Source organism: Mytilus californianus, unplaced genomic scaffold, assembly GCF_021869535.1.
Source record: "Mytilus californianus isolate M0D057914Y unplaced genomic scaffold, xbMytCali1.0.p SCAF_4, whole genome shotgun sequence".
In the NCBI taxonomy this organism is placed as follows: domain Eukaryota; kingdom Metazoa; phylum Mollusca; class Bivalvia; order Mytilida; family Mytilidae; genus Mytilus; species Mytilus californianus.
Genome location: NW_026262690.1, coordinates 40132880 through 40156302, shown reverse-complemented (window position 1 = coordinate 40156302; position 23423 = coordinate 40132880). Strand labels below are relative to the sequence as shown.

At 30.7% G+C, this 23423-nt stretch overlaps 3 protein-coding genes and 1 long non-coding RNA gene across 18 annotated transcripts in view; 2 read left to right on the top strand and 2 right to left on the bottom strand.

Moving 5' to 3' along the window:
* The window catches only part of LOC127738024 (centrosomal protein of 63 kDa-like), a 50631-nt gene extending 45974 nt beyond the window's left edge, over positions 1 to 4657 (bottom strand). For 4 of the 7 annotated variants that reach the window (XM_052249031.1, XM_052249035.1, XM_052249034.1 and 1 more), the window contains exon 1: positions 4444 to 4657. Coding sequence is in view for 2 of the 7 variants with exons in the window: in XM_052249028.1 (XP_052104988.1) it covers positions 4318 to 4336 (19 nt within the window). In the remaining 5 variants the exon portion in view is untranslated. Of the gene's footprint in view, positions 1 to 4317; positions 4413 to 4443 lie in introns of those variants that run through there. The other 3 variants (XM_052249028.1, XM_052249033.1, XM_052249030.1) reach the window with 2 other exon arrangements.
* A 200-nt stretch (positions 4658 to 4857) lies between these two features.
* On the top strand, positions 4858 to 14837 carry LOC127738031 (COMM domain-containing protein 2-like). The gene is made up of 5 exons (XM_052249087.1): positions 4858 to 5004; positions 8262 to 8339; positions 9207 to 9289; positions 12139 to 12312; positions 14421 to 14837. Exons 1-5 carry the CDS (start codon positions 4938 to 4940, stop codon positions 14616 to 14618), a joined length of 600 nt encoding a protein of 199 aa, XP_052105047.1. The 5' UTR covers positions 4858 to 4937; the 3' UTR covers positions 14619 to 14837.
* Positions 14838 to 19449: 4612 nt separating this feature from the next.
* LOC127738017 (uncharacterized) lies at positions 19450 to 22361 on the bottom strand. Its single transcript, XR_007999911.1, has 2 exons — positions 22276 to 22361; positions 19450 to 19975 (listed from the first exon to the last, which is right to left on the bottom strand). It is a non-coding gene; the product is annotated as an uncharacterized LOC127738017 (long non-coding RNA).
* Positions 22362 to 22385: 24 nt separating this feature from the next.
* LOC127737994 (uncharacterized) overlaps positions 22386 to 23423 on the top strand; it is a 76267-nt gene continuing 75229 nt past the window's right edge. For 6 of the 9 annotated variants that reach the window (XM_052248974.1, XM_052248980.1, XM_052248978.1 and 3 more), the window contains exon 1: positions 22815 to 23147. In XM_052248974.1, coding sequence (XP_052104934.1) covers positions 23054 to 23147 — 94 coding nt within the window. In that variant the 5' untranslated portion in view covers positions 22815 to 23053. Of the gene's footprint in view, positions 22530 to 22814; positions 23148 to 23423 lie in introns of those variants that run through there. The other 3 variants (XM_052248976.1, XM_052248977.1, XM_052248981.1) reach the window with 2 other exon arrangements.

Sequence of the window (23423 nt, the reverse complement as noted above, 5' to 3'; positions counted from 1 at the left end):
TATTGATATTGATTTGCATAAGGTCGATTTCGATCCGACACAGCTCATATCATATTATACTATAATGCACCAAATTATTTGTTCAAGCACTTAAACTGGAACAGCCTATTTTGTTTTTATATGTGTAATTTATACCAAGAAAAGAATGGGTAAAAATATCAAGCTTCTAGATGACCATGAAAATATATTAGTAATATTACATACTGACATATAAAGATGAATTATGTAGAAACTGACAAAAACAAATAAAAAACTATAAAAGAAAAAGAGTTAAAAAAGTATACAGACTGCATACTTAGAGATAAGAATGAAGGACATTTCAATTAATCTTCATAAAGTTAACTAAAATCTGATAAAAAATATGATATTTACTTGAGAGTATTGTATTTGATCAGTTTATTTTCACTATACTTGACTCAAATGAAATTGCATAGTTAATCCAGAGTTTAAATACCTTCAAAGTTAGATATACATGAAATTCCCAACACTTAAAAATGTATAATAATCAATTATTTCAAAAAAGCAAAGTATGTGTTCTAATTAATATGTCTTGAAATCGCACATAAAAATAGTTTACATCTAGATTATTGCTACAATTTCTAAATGTTATTTTGACTACAGTAATTACAGACAACATAGTGTAAAAAGCATGTATATCAGCATAATATTGTTTGATCAGCTTCTTTGTCAAGTACTTTGAGCTTGCTTTCAGTAACCATGATAGCTTGGGAAATTCTTTGATATTATTATAATTCAGATTGTATTACACTTTTTTGGTCATATTCAATACCAACATTATGAAGAGGTTCTTTTTTATTTATATTCTATAATATCTTCTTCTCTACACTTATTATTCCACTGATTGAAATGAAAGAGGGAGGCAGGAGTATTAAAATGATAGTTTAATCCCCCAACATTCTATTGTACTTATCCAAAATCATGAACTTAGTCAATGGTTAGCTATTGTTTAAATCTGAATCCCACTATATTCTAATGTACCTACAGGTATCCCAAGTCAAGAACTTTGGAAGAGGGTTGTCTTTGTTTAAATCTTACCCTTGTTTTCTTTCTATTAGTAATTGGATGTGAATGACAGATATCTGGTAGTCCTGTTAAAGTTATTCAAGGCATGTCTAGATCTGGATTGAAGGAAAACAAGTGCTTTGCATAAAACGACATGGACACATCTGTTGATGAATTCAAACGGATGATCTCTAGATGACTTTTCCTATTTTATTTTGTTGTTTGGTCACTGTCTAAATGATGTATACCCCACATCTCTTTGTATTTATATGTATCCTATTATAATCACTGGATGACATTTGCATGAAAATTTACTTCCAGCATTGTCCACAAAAATACCACAGACTAAAAATTGGATTTTCAAATTAATGTTGTTGCCTTAAGTTCTTAACTGCAAATTTACACTAGAAAACAACAATGGCTTTATATAATACATTTGAGATTTCACCAATATCACTTACATGACTTAGAAGAGAAAAAATGTATTCCAAAATTTGAAAACATATGTGAAGCATAAAAACTAAAAATGTCTTTTTCTGCTCACAGTCTAGTCGAATTCCATTTGCATGACAGATAACAGAAACCTCATCAGCTGAGGAACCAAGAAAGGCACTAAAAGTGATCAGGTTTATACAGTGACTCGCACCAGAATTCATTGTGAATGTCGGAGAAGTAATCTCACAAGAAGAGGTTGCATGACTTCACAGATCAGTAAAAATAAACATCTATATACAGTAAATAAGAAAAAATGGTAAGTCCCAAAGACCAAAGAGTACTGAAATAGTAGATTATAATATATTCACTATGGCCCTGAAAAATCTTCAACATGGTTGTGATAAAACTCCCATTCAATTGATCTCATATGTGAAAATGTGAAAAGCGTTTAAATATATAATAATACATCTTTTGCAAACATACTGTTCTTAAATCACACAAAGCTTTATTAAATAATTCATAAGACCATAAAAATTTGATCAAGCTGGAGGTGAGCAGCTGAAAAGTCATGTGACATTGCAGAGATAACAAGTAATACAAAGTAGCCTACATGAAACCGGGTCTGTTCGCCCTGATTCCCGTTCGCCCTAGTACCTGTTTGCCCTAATACCTGTTCGCTCTGGGTCCATTCGCCCTAATTCGGTTCGCTGGTTTGCCCTGATTTTATTTTATTTTGTGGTCTTGTATAATATAAATTATTTGAATTAATTATGTTAAAGTTTGTTGAAAACTTCGTCGAATATTTATGTTGTATTGCTGCTACCAGATAATTATTTTTCTTTGATTTGCATTGAATATTCTTGCCAGAATATTCATCATGTTGAATGTGGGTAGTATTTGGAGGAAGAAGAAGTGTTCAGCATGTTCCAGAACTGGAGATCAAGTTATCTGTATGAATTTATCTTTTTTGAAACATTGTTACAATTTCAAAACAATCCTAACAGGTATAACAAGATCCAACACCTTGAGATCAAAGAAGCCAAGCTGCGAAAACAATTTTTTTAATGTCTTACTATTCTTATATCATTGTTTCAACTCATTCCAAGCTGACTTGTTTATTTAAAAAAAAAATTGTAAGGGTTCCGCGGAACCCAGTGTCTCGCCTACTTTTGCTGTTAATCGCAGGCTCAACAAAAATGAGGAAAAAAATCAATAAAAATATTCCTTTAGATACTATCTTTTGAATTTAAGAAGCTTCTGTCAAAGTTTGATATAAATCCAGGATAGTTTATGAATCTAATAAATGTTTTAAAAACTGTAACTGCAGACTGTATTTTATGTTAACTGGAAGAAAAACTAAGTCCATTTATAAGTAAAATACAGATAAACAGGTACAAATTTTAACAAAATTTCCTTCTAGATACTAGCTTTTGATCATAAACAAGCTTCTGTCCAAATTTGGTACAAATCCAGGATAGTTTAAGAAAGTTATTAAAATTTTAAAAACTTTAACCACAGAGTGAATGTATTGTTTCCTGGCAGAAAAACTAAGTCCATTTATAAGTAAAATACGGAAAAAATGAAATTTTTTTTTTAACAAATTTACTTCTGGATACTATCTTATGATCATAAACAAGCTTCTGTCCAAGTTTGGTACAAATCCAGGATAGTTTAAGAACGTTATTCAAATTTTAAAAACTTTAACCACAGAGTGAATGATATATTTCCCGGCAGAAAAACTAAGTCCATTTATAAGTAAAATACGGAAAAAATGGAATTTTATTTTTACAAAATTTACTTCTGGATACTATCTTGTGATCATAAACAAGCTTCTGTCCAAGTTTGGTAGAAATCCAGGATAGTTTAAGAAAGTTATTAAAATTTCAAAAACTTTAACCACAGAGTGAATATTTGTGGACGCCGCCGACGACAACGACGACAGAATGTAGGATCGCTATGTCTCGCTTTTTCGACTAAAGTCGAAGGCACGACAAAAATCATTATTTATCCACCAAACACAATCAGTGAGATCAAAGACATCGTAATTATACCTAACCAGCATTCTAAATTACAAAACTTTGAATTTTCGAAATACTAAAGCTTTTCTACCCCAGGAATAGATTACCTTAGCTGTATTTGGCAAAACGTTTAGGAATTTTGGGTCCTCAATGCTTTGTACTTTATTTGGTCTTATTAACTTTTTTTATTCGAGCGTCACTGGTGAAGTCTTTTGTAGACGAGAGGTGTGTCTGTCGTACAAAATTTTAATCCTGGTATCTATGATGAGTTTATTTACCATGTTTACAATCAACAGTCAATAAAAGTAATTCTGAAAGCAAATGTAACAATGAAGCCAATCAACCTGATTAATGCTCCAAAACAAAAACCAATATTTTTTTTAATAATTTTCATGTTTATTCATGAATTTGGAAAAATGGATATTTTCTTTGATAATTACCATTTAAATATCTGAATAAGATTATAAAACCTTAAATTATACCATTAATATTAATATTTTTTTTTATAAAAATTAGGGTGAACAGACCCAATACCAGCCTACATGAGCTCATCACATAGCACCTAACTTAATTTAACAATAACATAAATTTGAATTCCATGTCAAATTGTATTAAATATTTATTTTAAATACATGTAGACAATGTACAACCTATGTTTTTTATTAGACATGTTAGAAAGAAATATGATTGTTTTTCTTTCACTTTTGATAGTGAATTTTATTACCAAAATAACAATATTTAGTAATAACATCTTTTTTTCCGTGCAAGCTCAATTGCAAATCTATATTGTAGATGATAAATACATGTATTAAGCCAAATAAAAATGTTTAAATTCACAAACCTTTATTATAATGTGTCATTTTCCTCAAAATACATGAAAGATCATATCAAATACAATTTAAAGTTATCAGACAGTTTTATTACGGGAAAGTAAGTTTTATTTGTTTATTTTGAAACAAGTCGTTACCTGTTTCAAATATTTTGATGACATGCTTTTGCCTGAACTTTCCGATATAGATGAATGATTTTCATGAATTTGCATCCCTTTTTTTTCTCAATGCAAAATTTCTTAAATGCTACAGGTAAACTGTATAGGATATTTCAAGTCGTACTTTTTTTTTTGCATTTGAAAAAAGTCAACTTTTCCCTCTCGATGTAAACAACCCGGTTGGTATCGTAAATGGGTCTACTTCCGGTTTTTATTATAAAGTGCTAAATTAATGTCTTTCCTCCCAAACAAATTAAATTGCCAACAGTTAAATGATTGTTTTATAATCAAATTCTAAAACATTATTTAGATTGAAGATTGATATTTGGATTAATCTAATGAATAATGAATGATAGACCAATTTAAACAAGTGTTTGTATTTTTTTAAAGACAAAAATCATCACACTACTATAGTAAATGGTGGGCGTGTCCATAAACAGAAAAGAAGAAAAAACAACTATAAATTTTTAACCATGTTGTTGATGTTTGAAGATCATCACAAGGAGCACCTATCCTTTCTAACAAATACTGACATTGATGGTAACCGATAAAGATAAATATATCTTATTGGTTTCTAATAAAAAAATATAGGATTGCTACCAAAATTTTGCAATAACATTCAATTTAGATTTTGATGGTAGCTAGATGTACACAAGATTTATAATGATTCTCACTTAAAGTTTTAGAAAATTCATTATTTCTCATTTTTAAACATGTAAAGAGGAGTCATTATATTGTCAACTTAATTCCTGTCCTGTGTGTAAAGGGATCTGATCTGATCCTAAGGTCAATATTTAGTTTGACACAACTGGTCTCTATGTGCTTTCTTGTTTCTACTTGGTACTGTAATTTCTCTGGGTAATTTCATTTTGTATACTTTGGTTACAATGTTAAGGTGCAGGATCGGAATTCTTCAGGGCTTAGTGTTTCTTGGAATCACCCTGAATAAAGGGGTAACTTCGGTTTCTAAATATGGTGATAGGGACTTGTCTTCAGGATATATATATATAGCCCTTTAAAATCTTCCTGTACCCCAGGTACTTGTCTTCAGGATATATAGCCCTTTAAAATCTTCATGTACCCCCAAGTACTTGTCGTCAGGATGTATAGCCCTTTAAAATCTTCATGTACCCCAAGGACTTGTCTTCAGGACATTAGCCCATTAAAATCTTCATGAGGACCAGGGACTTGTCTTCAGGATATATAGCCCTTTAAAATATTCATGTACCTCTTTTATCCAACAACAACAGTGTAGGATGGTTGGGGTACACTGTTTTTGAGAAATTCTTGATGACGATAGCAGGCTATATATGTGACATCCACGTGGACAAGTTCCCATGAACAGTGTTGCCTGAATTTTCCCTTTTTGTAGTGAAACCTTAATCCACACAGGTAAAAGCCATGTTGAGGGAAGGTTTTGTTTGGTAGTGCAGGATGAATGAATATATCCAACCAGAATGGCTTGAATGAGGGAATTTTTATGCCATGTGTAATTATAATCAACTTGTAACATTGTAAACTTGTACCACTGTAAACTCTTACCACTGCAGTCTCATACCACTCCAAACTCATACCAACTCATAGTTTTCAACAATAACTAACACTAAGAGCATTAGTTTAGGTATAACATCATCATCTACATAACACAAAATTGTTCTATTAATTATGTTTCATGGATGGATAGTCAGATTTAAACTTTTTTTTCAAGAAATTATGAAAATTAATAAATAATCATGTACCTCCCGAAATATGCCAGGACCTTTATAATTCAATTTCAGGATATCCATAAATATTTCATAATTCCATATCATGATATCCTGAAATATTCCGGACCTCCACAAATAATCCTTTAGAATTGCTTTTATTTAATCCTCCTCAATCCAATCAGGATATCCACAAATATTTATGGACCTCCACAATTATTTCAGGACATCCATAATTTGATTTCAGGATATGATATCCTGAAATCAAATTATGGAAATCCTGATATAGTTACCTCATAGTAACATAAATACATAAATTCAAATGATCTTCTATGTTTCTAAATTTAATAATTTTAATTCTTATTTGAGGGGAGGCATGCTGTCTAGCATTAATATTAAAGAGAAGAAATTTTTTTTTTTTTTTTTTTAAATATTTTTTGGAGAATGTTACATATTTGTATTTTTCATTGTTTATTTGTGTTATTTTATATATTTAATAGCAATAGGATTCTTTGGATTTTACACTAATAAATATCTTATCTTATCTTTAGATTAAGCCCTTCCCTATTGGGACTAGAAAGGAACTGTTTTATGATTAAGCTATACACCGAGATAGAGCTGTTTTTTTAAAAATTAACTCCCCTACATTGCAAGGTTTGGGGGCTTTAATCTCTGAATCCCAATAAGGACAACACTTAATAAGCAGGTAGTCCAAAATTCTAATATTTCTATTGAAGTTTTTTTCTTGCAAAAATATTTCTCAAAATAGTCTTCAGTTTGATGCAAGACATTTTATAGTCTTGTCTTCTTTACCCTGTTGATTCAATTTGACTAGCATTCTTGTATAATAGTTGTAATAAATAGTTTATTTGAAGGTAAATGGCATGATAAGGTGAAATGATTGGAATATTTGAAATTTATCTAAATGTGATAGGATTAAGTCATTTGACTCATTTAATATTGGATTATTTTCTTATCAATGTCACTTCTTCATTGAGTTGATAAGGAGATTAATATGGTTAACACTAGAAAAATAAAAGAATACCAAGACGGAAATTAAAAATTATATTGTTTGATTGGGAAGTTGAATCAAATGTGTCATATTTGACAAGTGTTTAGCTATCTGCTCTCAAAAGCTTACACATTTCAAGAAAGGAATTACCATTAGACTTTAATGTCATGCAAGTTGTTTCACAATATCCAGTTGGATAAGGAAATAGAATCTAAAACCCTTTATTTTGAAAGTAATACACACTCATCATATAGGCCAAATATTATGAAGTGTCTGAACTCTGTAGTCCAAAATTGCTGGAAATCTTTAGTATAATTTCTTGTTTTGTGTTAAGTAGATTTTGTGTTACTGTAGATGGAAAATTTGTAGATGTAAGGTTCACTATGAATGTATCAGCACTGCATTGTTGACATTATATGGGATTGAAGTTTAACTTGAATTTTGTCATGTCTTCAACACACAAAACATGACATCACCATTTCTTTTCCAATGGGTGTGGCTGCAATAATAACTTTCATATAAGCTGTTATAAAGCAGATGTCAGTTAGTTTAATCGAATTAAAAAATGGTTCATTTGGTTTTTTATAGAATAAGAATATTTACTGCTCCAATTAAGGGCCTTGATGGGCAGCATAACACCTATACACACAAAACAGTACACTGATTTTGTTAAAAAAAAATTATTTTACATTGAAATGAAATATTAAATGTGGTTCTTATACAAATCATATAAAATTTATTCCAGGTAAGACCTGAACCATAAAATTGTTACAATAATCATCATTATTAAGTAAATTAATTTACGTTTCGCACAACTTCTAGACATTTAATGATATAAATCCCTAAATACTTCAGGACAGACAAATTTCCATTAGTATTATATATAAAATAACCAAACAAATTTGGCCTCATTTGAGAGATCTGAAAAGTTATGACAACTATTCAAATATTGTTTATCTCTCTAAAAAATATCTCTGTACAATTATATCATAAGCTATGGCATGTACCTGCAATCTGTTTTAACAATTTCAACAGGCATTGTGCATTATTCTAAATTAACTCTTTTCTTCTCTCTTTGATAGTGGTAAAAGAATTTTGTAGAATTAGTATGGATTTCATCAGGAAAGGGGCAAACCCAAAGGTTTATCTAGGAGCTGCCCGTAAGTATTTTGTAAAAATCTCAACTGCAACTTTCTTTAACAAAAATTTGAGTTAGCCCTCATTAAATGACATAATGATACTGATCAATATTAATTAAAAGAGTGGTTAATATGATAGTAAAGTTAATACTTTTCCAATTATTTTATTGTAAGAAGACATGCCACTTAATTATGTTTACTTTTAAGTTACAAAATGCTTGAAAAATGGTAAAATTTAATAAATGAAGTTTTCAAGGGTGAACTAAGTCTGTCATAATTTTAGATCTTTGAAAGAAACATATATTTTTTTAGGCATCTGACTTGAATGTGAAGTTACAGAGAATAATATGATTCATATTTTTGCCCCAAGTTTGGTCAGAGTCACATTTGACCGAACAGTAATTTTGGTCCTTTCTGTGCATTTTGATGAGCTGCTGTTCTTAAATGTCAAAGGTTATTTAATGATAACTCCATGTGATTCAACATCAAACGTGCCAAAAGCAAAGTTAATTGACACTCCATTATCACTTTACAAACACACTTGTCTGTAAAATTCAGTACAGCAAACTATTGATGTGCCTCATTGAGATGAAGGGAGATAATTCAGATCACAGTTGTACATTGTTTTAAACATCAACAATTTGGGATTTCAGATTGAGAACCTATCTAAGAACATAATTTGTTATTTATTGGAAATAAATGGAATATTAGTACAGTGTTGTAATAAAAATACATTTTGTATTTTGATATGCTGCATATATGTAGTTGAGAAATTCGTTATATAGAATGAATAAAATTGGAAGCTATTGAGAATTAGATGTTACTTGTACATTCACTATCTGCCTTTCAGTACTGTTATATAACCATATCTAATTGGATATTTTTCAGAAAAATTAAAAGTTGAATCAGAAACTGTTCAGCATGGGGTTGAAGGTTTGATGTATTTGTTAACAGAGAGTTCTAAATTAATGGCAAGTATAAATATAAATGTAACTTTTTTTCAGAGTGATTCATTCATGGAACATTCAGGTTTCCATTGTTTGAATGACGATACCTCACACATATGGCAAATTATCATGTGAAACAAATTAATACCTGAATACTGTTGAAATTTTGCTAAAATAACATTGCAGCCCAAGAATTTTATTGGAATCATATCCTATGGATTTGCAACAAATTAAGGGTGATTGACAGTATTTTATGGCACATATTGAATAAAAACCTTCCTGAGAAGTTTATATGATATTGACCTTTCGCTAGCTCACAGAAGTGAGTGTTGCGACCCTTGATAAGCTAAAAACTGTCTTTTGTTTATGCTGGTATCAGTGGAGTTTTGTAATATGTAGGTGTTAAGTGTTTATAAAGTAAATTTTAAAGTAGGACTGTTGTTAAAATATCTTAAAATTCTTATAGTATATATTTTAGTATTTAGTTCCAGATCCAATTTGATATGTACATTTGTTTTGAATTTATTTCACAGAAAAGACTTTCCAAATAAATGAATTTTTAAAGGGGCATTAGCTACGAGATAAAGAAAAAAATGAAATATGATTTCTTTTTGTTCAATCATTAATGAAAGTGAAATGGTGATATAAGTTTTGTCAAAATAAGCAAAGAAACATCACTAATGAATTATTCACTTGCAAGTCAATAATTCGACCTCATTCAATCCGTATTCATGTGAACTTCAATTGAACCCCTTAGCTAGAGATAGGTTACGCATGAACTAGGCGTGTTCAGCTTTTAAAAAGAAAAGAATGTCAATGTTTGAAGTGAAACAAGGGTAAACCATTTGGTTGACTGATTCGATCTACAAAAACTCATTCTTATACAGGTAAAAACAATTATTAACATATTTTTTAAAGCTATAAAATGAAATCAAACAGACCTAGAAAAATCCAATTGCACAAGTTCGCTATCTATTTATATCTATGTTTATGTTTATATCTGGTCATTGACCGTCGGCAGTCTTTGGAGGTCACCTCAATGGTTAATTAGATGGCGTCTAGACTGAAATACACACATATGATCGAGTCCATGCATCGTAAATTGTTTATTTTAGACTTTTAATTATTTGGATATACGTTTTAGTATGTTATTATTCAAATATGAGAATTTGATTCAAATAGGTGAACATGAATTTGACAGCTAATGTCCCTTTAACTGAACAGAAATTTTTCTTTTTTTTTCTTATATGGTTGTACAGAAATTTGTAAAAGTAATTTAAGAAATTAATTTAACTCAGAATCTATTTTGTGTTAAGGTGTTTGCAATCAAAACCTTTATGGTACCTACTTGATATCTATATCTTTTAAGATGTATCACTACCTTTGATAGTTCAAACAAAATAGTAGTTTCAGATTTGAATTACTAAACTTTTTTGAACAAAGAATTTTAACCAACTCAAATTTTGAATTTGCCTTATTAAATACAATTTTGTGTTTTATTTCTTTACGACCGCAAAAAATTTTGCGGTCGTATATTGGTATCATGTTGTCGTCATCAGGGTCATCCGAAGACATTTGGTTTCCGGACAATAACTTAAGTAAATGTAAATATAAATCAATGAAATTTAAAGACAAGGTTTATAACCACAAAAGGAAGGTTGGGATTGATTTTGGGGGTTATAGTCCTAAAAGTTTAGGAATTAGGGGCCAAAAAGGGGCCCAAATAAGCATTTTTCTAGTTTCCAGACAATAACTTGTGGAATTGTGTATGGATCTCTCTGAAATTATACCACAAGTTTCCATACCACAAAGGGATTGTTAGGATTGGCTTTGCTGGGTTATGGCTCAAACCGTTTAGGAATTAGGGGCAAAAAAGGGGGAAAAACAAGGGTTTCCTGGTTAATGGACAATTAAAAAAAAGTACAATGTTATGTTTGGATTACCTCCCTTACACTGCTTTTAAATTATGTATAAAGAAATGTTGTTTTGTCTTAAGGTGATTAGCTGTCAATTAATTTTTTGAAGTTACTATTTAAAAATTCTGATTAAGGAATATTAATTTTAGCCATGATTATGTATGTCATTTCCTATTTTAAGACTTTTATGATGTATTTAAATGGGTAATTATGGTTGCAAACTCCAATGGAAATTTGAATTGAGGTTATGACCTTATATTGAGGGATAGAATATTTTTTTGGAAAAAGGGGGGGGGGGGGGGGGGGGGGGGTAACAATGAACTTGTGAAGGGGGACAATTTTTTCTCATTTAAGATTTCAGAAATTAAAAAGAAAATTTCTTCAAATAATTATTTTTTTTGGGGGGGGAGGGGGGTCAATTTGCAACAGCATAGTGTATTGCACAAACAAAAGCAAAAAAAAGGGGGGTACATTTTTTTTAGGGGGGGAGGTCAATTTGCAACAGCATAGTGTATTGCACAAAAGCAAAAAATTGAATACAAATCATATTACCAATTCTAAGTACTTTGACTACAGTTATTCTGTGTCAGAAACCTATTATGTGTCTAATATTTAATTGCAATCCAAATTCAGACCTGTGTCAAGTGCGAATATTGTGTCCATTTTTGCCCCAACTGTTCAGGGTTGGACCACTGCAGTCGTATCCAGCTGCACTTGGTGAAGCAATTTATTAATTCACAAAATTGCAAAATGAAAGCAGTCTTTGCCCTTCAGTGGTCACAAGCTGAAGCACTTTGATTTAAAGTACTATTGAGATGATTCAGAGGATTTCATAAAGTCTGTTCCCTGTTAAAAACGTTAAGACTTCTGGGATTTTCTTACAAGAGAATCTATCTATTAATTAAATGCACAATTTTATTTTTCCAAAAATTTCAATGGAATGTTTTTTTTTTGCAGTTAAATGAGATAGATTTCCAGGATTCTATTTTAACATTAGGATTTTCAGAAGAGATGAGACAGACGTTGTTACAATTATATCTACAAAATAGAAAAGAAATTAGGACCATATTATCAGAGATGTCTATGGACTTGCCACATTATCATAACTTAGAATGGAGGTTTGATGTTCAGGTCAGTATATAAACATTCATTGTAACCTTTAAACAATGTAAAATATGTTGATACAAACAATTTTGCCTGACAAGTACAAAAATGCTGTATGCACACAATAGCATACTGAAAACAATTTGAATTAGAGAACCTATAGTGACCAAAATCACATACCCCATGCGTCCAATATAAGGCTTATATACCTGATGGCTGAGTTTTTTCTGTTTACTTTAAGTCTGAACTTTTTTTTCCTAGAGTCAATGATGATAGTTTTGTTTTCAGGCTTAGGTCAGTTCCTAAGTTGCTATAAGTACATGTAATATGTCAACTTAGTTTGATATATAAAACAGTTGACAGACTGGAGATCCTGACTTTTTCATCAATGTCAGATGATCATCTATTTTTGTTCTTTAATTTTTTGTTAAGGTGTACATATCATTGTTATGGTTCAATGATAAACTTTGAGTTTGGGTGTTTAGTTTAGAATCTCAATTGCTATATGTACATAAGATATTTTGTCTACAGAATAATGAATCTTGGTTTAATAAGATTTTTATATACAAAATTAGAACCACATGGACAGGATATTACCTTATGTTAAAGTGTTTTCGAGGTAAAGATCGCATTCATGCAATCAAAACCCTTATGTGGCTTACTTGACAGTTATCAAGTTTCCACACTTTATCACTACTTTTGAGCAATGTATTCTATCCATCCTATCCATGAACATTTTAAGAAATTAATCAATGAACTAAATACTCAGATATCCAAGTTATAAAATGATGTGTATGTGTATAACCATACTTGCCAAGAAAATTACATAAATTAATGTTCTAAAAATATAAATTATTTCATTGTTAAATTAATATTCAAAATTGGAGTTATCTTTCTTTGTCCATAATTGTAGTAATACTATTTGTTCATACATAAAAGCTATTTTTGTAACAGATGTGATGCTGCTTCTGGTGCATGGTAAATAAACACTAAACATAATGGTTTATATGACCATATATATTATTAACTCAATTTATATTTCATGTTTTGAGTTGTTTTTCTTGTGTATTGTCTATATTGCAATTGTTTTCAGGTAATATAAAAATCACTGTACTGGTTTTGCCCATAATGGGGTCCTCTATTGGAAATAAAAATTTATCTTATTTTATCCTAATTATCTTATCCTATCTGTAGTTGAACCTTCCAATTCTTTTAATTTAACTTTTAGTTCCCACTGCAAAATGCATGCAATCCTTACTCTTCAGTGCTCACAAGCACTTTGATTACAAGTGAGGGATACACTGATAGTGGAGGCTGCACCATTTTTTAGCGGAAGCGAGACATAGTGATCCTACATTCTGTCATCACCTTTAATTAGGTAGTCTGTGATTTTAGTTTTTTTAAACATCAGTAACTGACAAAACTTCATGTAATTTATGAACTTAGACAGATGCTTCTTTATGATCAAAATTGATGTTTTTATATCATTTCCACATATTTTGCTGATAAATGGACTGGTATCTTTTTGCAGTTTACATTAAAATACATAAAATGTTGAATATGATGTCCTGAATTTAGTATATCCAACTTAAATTCTGTGATCAGAGCTTCTAATGAATTTTGTCAAACAGGAATTAATCCCCAGTAGTTTTGAAAATCTTTTACACAGTACAATTAAACTTTATAAAGTTCCATATCAAATATAAAATCATTCCTTAACATAGATGCTAAGAAATATGTAACAAAATTAACAGACAAAGGAATTAATGGATAAACAGACATTCAGGTAGGGGTGTAGAGGAAGTATCCCTCAATCTTTAATTGAAAAAAAAAAATGTCAATATTTTTTTAGCTGATTGCACTATAACACACACTACAATATATTTTAGCTGAGTTCTCTTAACCGCCCATTCTATACATTTTCAGCTGATTGCACTATACCACACACTCCAATATTTGTTTAGCTGTTTGCACTTGATACCACGCACTCCAATATTTGTTAAGCTGATTGAACTATACCACACACTTCAATATTTGTTTAGCTGATTGCACTATACCAACCACTCTGTGAGGCAAGGTATAATAATGATTATAAATCCTTATCAAAATGTTATTGTTAGATCTTTTCATTTCAGCTCGGCAGTAGATCTTTAAGAAGACAGACAACACCAAGAGTATTATTTAAACTTCACACAGAAGAGTCAGGACTAAGAGAAACGACTGTTTTACAAACAGATCCTGTAAATCTAGTGCATATGACAAAAGTTTTAGATGAAGCTTTACAAGAAATTAAATCATCTTACTGCAGAAGAATTCTAAGAAACATAAAATGATGGATTACTTAGGCAAAAAATAATTTTCCTTACAGTAGAGAAAACATTAACCACAAATATAATGTGCAATATAGGGATTCTGTTTTATCTCAGATATTCAGTAAGCACTTTTCATAACAAAAAGCAAATTTATATTGATAACTGATACAAAATTAAAGTTTAATGTTTTAGATTGTTATTTATTTTCATTTTTATATTAAAAAACAGGTTTTCATTAAATTTTATGTTGTTTCTTTATTTTGTGCTTATAGTGTTGATGTACTTGAGACATGAACTAGTATAAAAACACCTTCTACCCATTACGTCATTACTGAGATTGAAATGGCATTAACACAATGTCAATACTTTATCCTCCGGTGACCTTGGATCATGGGCAGCAATATTATTGTATAGAGTATGACATGTATGAATAGAGTACCAGTAGACATTTCAGGAAGGTTGATATCTGAAAAAATATTTGTTTAATCTAGAAATATGTTTGTATCCGTCCCAAGTCAGGCCTTTTCATTGTTCAATTCAATACAATGTTTTATTAAAGTCTCTTTTCATGTCTTTTCAGGTCACCTGGCTGGAAGATTTTTGCCTATTATCTTTAAAACTATAATAGACAGTCAACTCCTTATTGAAGTTATTGCCCTTTATTGCAATAATTACCATTTTTTTGTGATATTGCCTATTATCTTGAAAACTATAATAAATAAATAGAATGTTTAAATGGCACCATCAACAAAAACAACATGACCAAAATTGTCCATCAACTCCTTGTTGGAGTTATTTCCCTTTAATCACAATTTTTAACTGGATTTTCGAAGGAAATATCAGTCACACAATTATAATTGGAGTAACAGATTTATTTGAAAATTTTCTGTTTCCGAAGTGTTGATGATGATAAGCTCTGTAGGACAGTATAAATATAGTTTGAAATTTACTGTTCATTATTAGACATTTTGAAGATAATTATAGATAAGATTTATAGATTTTTAAAAGACATAGTAATAATGATAAATGACATTTGGGGATTTTTTTTTTCTTTTCTTTGGTAAATTGTTTGAAGAATTTTGTGGTAGGTTTGTTTGTTATTCTGTATAAACTAATTTTCTGAACGCAATTAATATTTTTTTTTTTTTTGATTAAGCAAACTCCTTTAAAAACTAAGCTTATATTGTGTATTAATAAACATATATTTAGATTTCTGATTTTGGGCCCAGTTTTCAAGTTGGTCCAAATCAGGGTCCAAAATTAAACTGTGTTTAATTTCAACATAAATTGAATATATATAGGGTTCTTTGAAATGCTGAATCAACCTGTATTTATATTTGCATTATTAATTAGATAATACCACATTGAGGTCCAAAGGGTCCTAAATTAAACTTTGGTTTGATTTCAGCAAAAATTGAATTATTGGGGTTCTTTGATATGCTCATTCTAACGAATTACTTAGATTTTGGATATTTGACCTTAATAGGTAAATGTCCGATTTCAAATTTTTCAGTTCTTTGACCACATTCATTCGTGTCACAAACCTATGCCAAGTCAAATATTCAATCACAATTCAAATTCAGAGCTGTTTTAAGCTTAAATGTTGTGTCCATACTTGCTCAACTGATCAGGGTTTTACCTCTGCAGGAAAATCCGGTTTGCTGTCACTCTGACAGCCTCTTGTTACCAATTATTTTTGCGTTTTCTCCTTTTATCTTGAACTTTTAATAGATAGAAATTTTAGATAGCAAAAATGATCAGCAAGACAAGATCTGCAAATAGGTCAGCTTGTATGATGGTAGATCTTAAAAATCTTTGTCTCTGATAAATTGATTCACAATTTTATTTTAGACTCTGGGCTATTTTGGGCATACAATTTAGCATAAAAAGAACAAATATTTCTTAAATGGATGGGAATATAAATGTTGCAATACCATTCATTACCTTGTGGTTACATTTCTCCTGAATATATAAAACACATTGATCTCATTAAGATCTGTTTTATGACAAGAATTTGGTGAACAGATTTCCTGAGTCTTGTATATTAGAAATGTCATGATTGATGTGATGTGGTGTTCTCTACTCATATGTTGTAACTTAGAATTTTGCCTTGCTCTTTATATGAATATTGTCAATTTTATATTCGGAAATGCTGAAATAAATTGCTACTAGCAAAGTTGGTGGCAGTTTTACTGGAGAGAACTTGAAAAAATATATATTGGATATAATTATAAATTAGGACCAAACTGGAACAATCTGTTAATATTTAGTTTCAACAAACCTGTGGATTTGATAGTTTCTTTGTAACTTATTCACAACTTTATTAGACAATTTAGAGTTGTCTCATTGACACATACCCAACCTTTTATCATCAGAGATTTAAGTCAGTAATGTTTATGAGCAACCAAGTAAAAGGTATATAAAAAACACCCACAACTTATTCACCCATATTTAGCCATTGTGTGCATTCTAAACTTGAGACCTCATAAAGACTAAAAAAAAAAAAATTGAAATGGAGCTTGTCTTTATGGAACCTAAGGTAGCACTCCATAGTTAGGTGTGTGGTTTCGTATTTTGGTACTGGTGGGTTTTTCAAATATGAAAGTTAGTGTGTAATAAAATCATTTTTGGATAGCTGAAAATTAATATAGCCTTCAATTTGGGTTTATATAAACATCGTGATTGTGTAATGTATATATTATGGGCTGTTTTGTGTCTGTATTTTTATATCCAAACCAGACATTGGTCCAGAAATTATTGTAGTGTTTTTTCAACCTTTTTTGTTGCAAACTTTGATTCAATTTTACAAAAAAATGAGTCAAAAGGCACCCAATTTATTTTTTATCATTTTTGTCGAGCCTGCGACTTTTGTCGCAGAAAGCTCGACATAGGGATAGCGATCCGGCGGCGGCGGCGGCGGCGTTAGCTAACTTCTTAAAAGCTTTATATTTTAGAAGATGGAAGACCTGGATGCTTCATACTTTGTATATGGATGCCTCATGTTACGAAGTTTCAGTCAGTCACATGTCCAATGTCCTTGACCTCATTTTCATGGTTCAGTGACTACTTGAAAAAAAAGTTCAGATTTTTTGTAATGTTAAATTCTCTCTTATTATAAGTAATAGGATAACTATATTTGGTATGTGCGTACCTTGCAAGGTCCTCATGCCCGTCAGACAGTTTTCACTTGACTTCGACCCCATTTCATGGATCAGTGAACAAGGTTAAGTTTTCGTGGTCAAGTCCATATCTCAGATACTATAAGCAATAGGTCTAGTATATTCGGTGTATGGAAGGACTGTAAGGTGTACATGTCCAACTGGCAGGTGTCATCTGACCTTGACCTCATTTTCATGGTTCAGTGGTTATAGTTAAGTTTTTGTGTTTTGGTCTGTTTTTCTTATACTGTATGCAATAGGTCTACTATATTTGGTGTATGGAATGATTGTAAGGTGTACATGTCTAGCTGGCAGGTGTCATCTGACCTTGACCTCATTTTCATGGTTCAGTGGTCAAAGTTAAGTTTTTGAGTTTTGGTCTTTTTTTCTAATACTGCATGCAATAGGTCAGCTATATTTGGTGTATGGAATGATTGTAAGGTGTACATGTCTAGCTGGCAGGTGTCATCTTACCTTGACCTCATTTTCATGGTTCAGTGGTCAAAGTTAAGTTTTTGAGTTTTGGTCTTTTTTTCTAATACTATATGCAATAGTTCAACTATATTTGGTGTATGGAAATATTTTATGATCTATATGTCAGTCACGCAGGTTTTATTTGACCTTGACCTCATTTTCAAGGTTCATTGCTCAGTGTTAAGTTTTTGTGTTTTCGTCTGTTTTTCTTAAACTATAAGCAATAGGTCAACTATATTTGTTGTATGGAAAAATTGTTAGCTGTACATGCCTGCCTAGCATGGTTCATCTGACCTTGACCTCATTTTCATGGTTCATTGGTCAATGTTTAGTTTACTTGGTTAATGTTAAGTTTATGTGACAGTTGTAATAAAGCTTTATATTTAGGACTATCAACATAATATCAATGATTAGTAAAGAAGGCGAGACATTTCAGCGTGTGCACTCTTGTTTAAATTAATGTCTATAGTTTCAGAAATTCTACTTTGAGCGAAATTTTGGGGGAACATGCGACATTTTCACGTCCCTTTTTGCAACAATTTTATGGTTAATAAATGCAGAATGTTGCCATCCATACATGTAGATGCACAAAAAAGAAATTATATTTCACCATTTTAAATGTTGAAAATTAAATCTATTCAAGATATTGATTAATACAATTGTCAGAAAAGTGAGGAAAAAATCTGTTTTCTTATGCACTGAGTTCCAACTACACAAGAAAAATTGTAAAAGTCAAAAGGGAACTTCGCTTCATGGGCTAACATAGTGTAAAAATTTCCCAATATGTATCTGACTAACTCCAGTTATAGTAAACATACTGAAATGGATGGATAGATGGAGATGGGTATACCATAATACAATTTTTTTCTTCAGGCAAATAAAAATTTGGGTTTATGAATCACTTGCTTTTCGAAACATTGTATCTAAACAATGGTCTGAATAACATTATATACATGTACTAGCAATTCTAATACATTGTTTAGGGGTATATAATTTAGTTAAATGCATTGAAAACAATCTCTTGTCAATGATCTATTCAAGTCAAGGGTTACTTTCAAGGTATTTTTTTTTAGAACTGCAACAATACTTTCATTTTGAACAAAGTTGTTGGACGGGAATCATTATTTAAAAAGGCATACCATCACAAAAATGGAAAATAATTTTTTAGTAAAGTGACTAAAAAAATCACTGTGATGTCAATAAAAAGAATAAGAAAACAATATCAATAGACAAATTTTATATCTAACATTTAAAACTAAAATACAAATAAAATCTGCCACATTTTTAAAATACTGGAACATGTATAAAACCACCAGATAAATATCAACAATCAATATTAACTTTGATCACCTATGCTTAAAATACGTTGAAAATCAACATGTAAATGGAAGCATAAATATTTCTGAATAAGAATAAAGTAACAATACAAAAATTAACTCCACTGTTATGACAATGATAATGACTTGCCCAAATATGATAACATGATAAATTATGATATCTTGAGTATATAAAGATATTAACAGAGATTATCTCCCCTTGACCATAAAACTAAAGTTAAACTCAGAGAGCTTTTGTGCTTAACAGAACATAGGCTATAATAATAACAGATATAGTTAGCATCACTGGTATGACAACTGTCCATATTTTTTCCTTATTTTTTAAATTATCTGATTTTCTTTCTCTCTTTTCTTTTCTTGTTTCCTTCACTTTTCCTTTTAGCTGCCTCATCCTGAGGATCTCTTAAATCTGAAAAAAAAACCAAACGTATATAATTTGCTTGCTTTCAATTTCTGCATTTTATTTTTTTTTTATCTGTATGAATGGAGGTGTACATGTATAAAGTCACTATAAACAAAAGATTTTAGTTGGTTTTAAGCAAAGATGACATTGGCTGATAATATGATGAATGCAGTCTGGACATCCATACTGTTCTGATGTCAACACTAAATGGTTTCTAGACAAAATATTTGACCTATTACTATTTTGAGGTCAATGGTCAAGTTCACATCAACTACTTAATGTTGGTTTCAAGAAGACCCCTATTGATTTTAAGGTTAGTAGGTCAACTTCAACTCAAAGTGCCTATATATATACGTGTAAATCGATTGTATTTTGGAAAATTGAGAACAATATCTAATCAGCAGTAAATTTATAGATATTCATAAAAATTGATTTGATAATGCACTGTTGGATGAAACACATCTTTTTGATTCTGAGGTCAAGGTTGCAACAGGAACTGCTAGCTAAAAATTTAGACAAAATGGGTTTCTGGTTGATACATGCATTTTTTGAACCATAGGTTTAACCTTAACCTAATTTAGTTTAAAATTACCCCTTTGTAATTTTATAATTAAAAAAATTTTTGTAGAAAAGGAGCTAAAGGGAATGAATATAGAAAAGGAGTTGAAATGGCGAGAAGGCTATGGGGGGAGTTCACATGAACATGTTCTGTAAATCTGCACTTGAAGCTATAAGTATAACTATAGCTGAATGGGCCATATATGAAGCTCAGAAATTTCGGTGTTTCACTTATTATTTGGAATTGCAATCTAAACTTTGCAGACATATATATAGTTAAATAAGTATATCTGAATATAATGAATTAAAACTAATAATCCCTCTGAAAAATTTGCAAAAATCATAATAAAAATTGAAATTGTGTACACAGACATACATACACTTGACCTCAGAATTGCGACAATTAAACTATATACCTCATACAACAGTCACTTTTCATTTGTGGTGTCAGACATTTTCTTTTGTGACGTCAAAATTTTATGGGAACCTTTGTGATGTCCAGTAATGGCAAACAAATAGCAATAAGGTGTATTATGCCTGTCAAGTTTAGACTGCACTTCACAGATACAAAAATCAACCTGGCATAGAAATATTTTTATAGCCTGATTGAGCTATTAAAGACCAAGATCCAGCTTGACAAGCATAAATTGTAGATATTGTAAATCTGTTGGACATCTATTTTTTAGCAAAGGGAGGATAAACTATGGAATTTTCAATTATATACTATGGCCTTTTATTGAAAACTTCCATTATTGCAGCTATACATAATACAGCTTTATCAGGTTTTCGTTCTTTTAGGGGTTTTAGGTACATCATAAAGAAGCATATGATTTCCCTGCAAAAAACGAAAACTGTATATCTGATTACCTAAAAATAAGAATAGAAGTAAAACAAACATGAAAAATCCAATTGTTAACTTGAAAAACACCTTAAAGAGCTCAACTGAGGTAGCACATGCCTCACATTACCAATACTATACACCTTATCGCTAATCCCGCTTGACCCGAGAATCAGTCCCGCTCGAACTTTTGACGTCATACAACAATCACTTTTCCATTGTGGCGTCAGATATTTTCTATTATGACGTCAAAATTTTACGGGAACTTGTGTGATGTCCAGTAATGGCGGACAAATAGCGATAAGGTGTATTGCCAATAGTCACTAAGTTTTTGATCACCTGAATGAAATGCGGATAAGAAGTTGTCATGGGAAAAAGCCTGGTCCTTTTTTAAATCCAACTATAGTATAGCTTACCTGAATCCTTTTCCTCCTCAACGGTCATTACAATAGGTACTTGGGGACAGGACAATTTTTTTTAGCCCTCCCCCTTTTTTCCAAAATCCGTTATTTTTTGGTTTTCTTTGTTTTCAATTATTTTCCAGTATTTCTGTATTACATGAACATAAATAACAAATACAATATTTTTTCGTTTTTCTGTATTACAATTTACATGAACATGAATAACAAATACAAGTTTTTTCTAGTTTATTTATGTCCATGTAATATAGAAAAACGCGAAAAAATTGAAATAAAAAAAAAAAAACAAAAAAAAAACGGATTTTGATAAAAAGGGGGAGGGCTAAAAAAAAGTCCTGTCCCCAAGTACCTATCAGACATCATGGTTTGCACAGTTGCAGGTGCATAAATACAATTAACGCCAAACAGATAGATTTTTCCCTTTCAGAACAACTAAAATCTTTAAATATAGCCGTTCTTTCTTATCATAATCTATATGCACAATGTTTTACCTTTCTATTAGATAATAAATAACTAAATGCAGATATTTTGTATGTCACGTCAGCAAGCTGTCTGCTACAAACAGAGCGGAAGTGCATTTGTCAACTTCGGATCTGGGTCATGAAAACGTACGCAACCGGAAGCAGCAAGTTCAAACTTTCTTGTTTATGTCTGAACCTGTCATTACTTCAGCGGTATGGCATTTTCTAAGATAAAAATGACATAAAAAATGATGCAAACGGGAAGAAAATAAAGACATAGACATGTGAGTTGTATAGTAAACCCGTGGATTCACATTTATCCACTAAATTTATGGAATTTTTAACGAAACACCTCGTTTCCATTGTAAACAATGTCCCAAAAGATTGAACCAATTTATTAAAATCAATGATTGATAAGACAAAACAATAACTGATCATTGGCCCATGAAAACAATTCGACGAATAACATTGCCTGTTTTCCAAACCAAACGAAAAGTATGCATGTATTCCATTGTTTGTCATTTACCAAAGTCGTAAAGTAAACCACTGATTGAACTTGGTTAGTTTGTATTAAATTACCTGGATATTGGAGTTAAGAAGTATCGTAACTGTCAGAACCTTTATCCAAATCAAATAAGTTACAAACTCTGCTTAAGGATTTGTTAAATTTTGTGATGTTACATGTTTTAGGGATTTACTTAAAACCTAATGTGACATAATCTTAGGTCCTATTTTGGAATAAAGGAGATAAGCTGGTACCTGCATTTAAGTTGTGCCATTTAAAGTGTGTTTCTGCTATGTTTTAATTATGGAGACACCCTTCTGTAAAAGGTTTGCCAAAAATCACTGGATTGCAGGATTTATTGAATCAAGCAGCTTAAAACATGATGGACCAGAGCACTGTGAGTTTTTATCAAATGCAACATGCTTGATATACATTTTTTGTACATGTACATTTGTACATGCAGAAGCTCTATAATCCTTTTGTGATAATATTTAGACATGTTCACAATAAGTCTTACTAATCATTTTGCGACAAGAAGACTAATTAAGCGATTAAGAAAACTATTTTAGCGTCAAGAAATCTAACAATTACTTATTTAAAATAAATGAATGAAAAAAACGCATTAAAATGGTTTGTTTTTTTTAATTTATGTTTATTAAAGTGATTTTCTTTT

Excerpts from the sequence above, each read along its gene's own strand:
- LOC127738031 (XM_052249087.1), top strand. The coding sequence starts at position 4,938 with ATGTTGTTGATGTTTGAAGATCATCACAAGGAGCACCTATCCTTTCTA. Across the intron at positions 8,340-9,206 it reads GGTTTATCTAGGAGCTGCCC|AAAAATTAAAAGTTGAATCA; the intron begins GTAAGTATTTTG and ends GATATTTTTCAG. Across the intron at positions 12,313-14,420 it reads AATGGAGGTTTGATGTTCAG|CTCGGCAGTAGATCTTTAAG; the intron begins GTCAGTATATAA and ends TTTTCATTTCAG.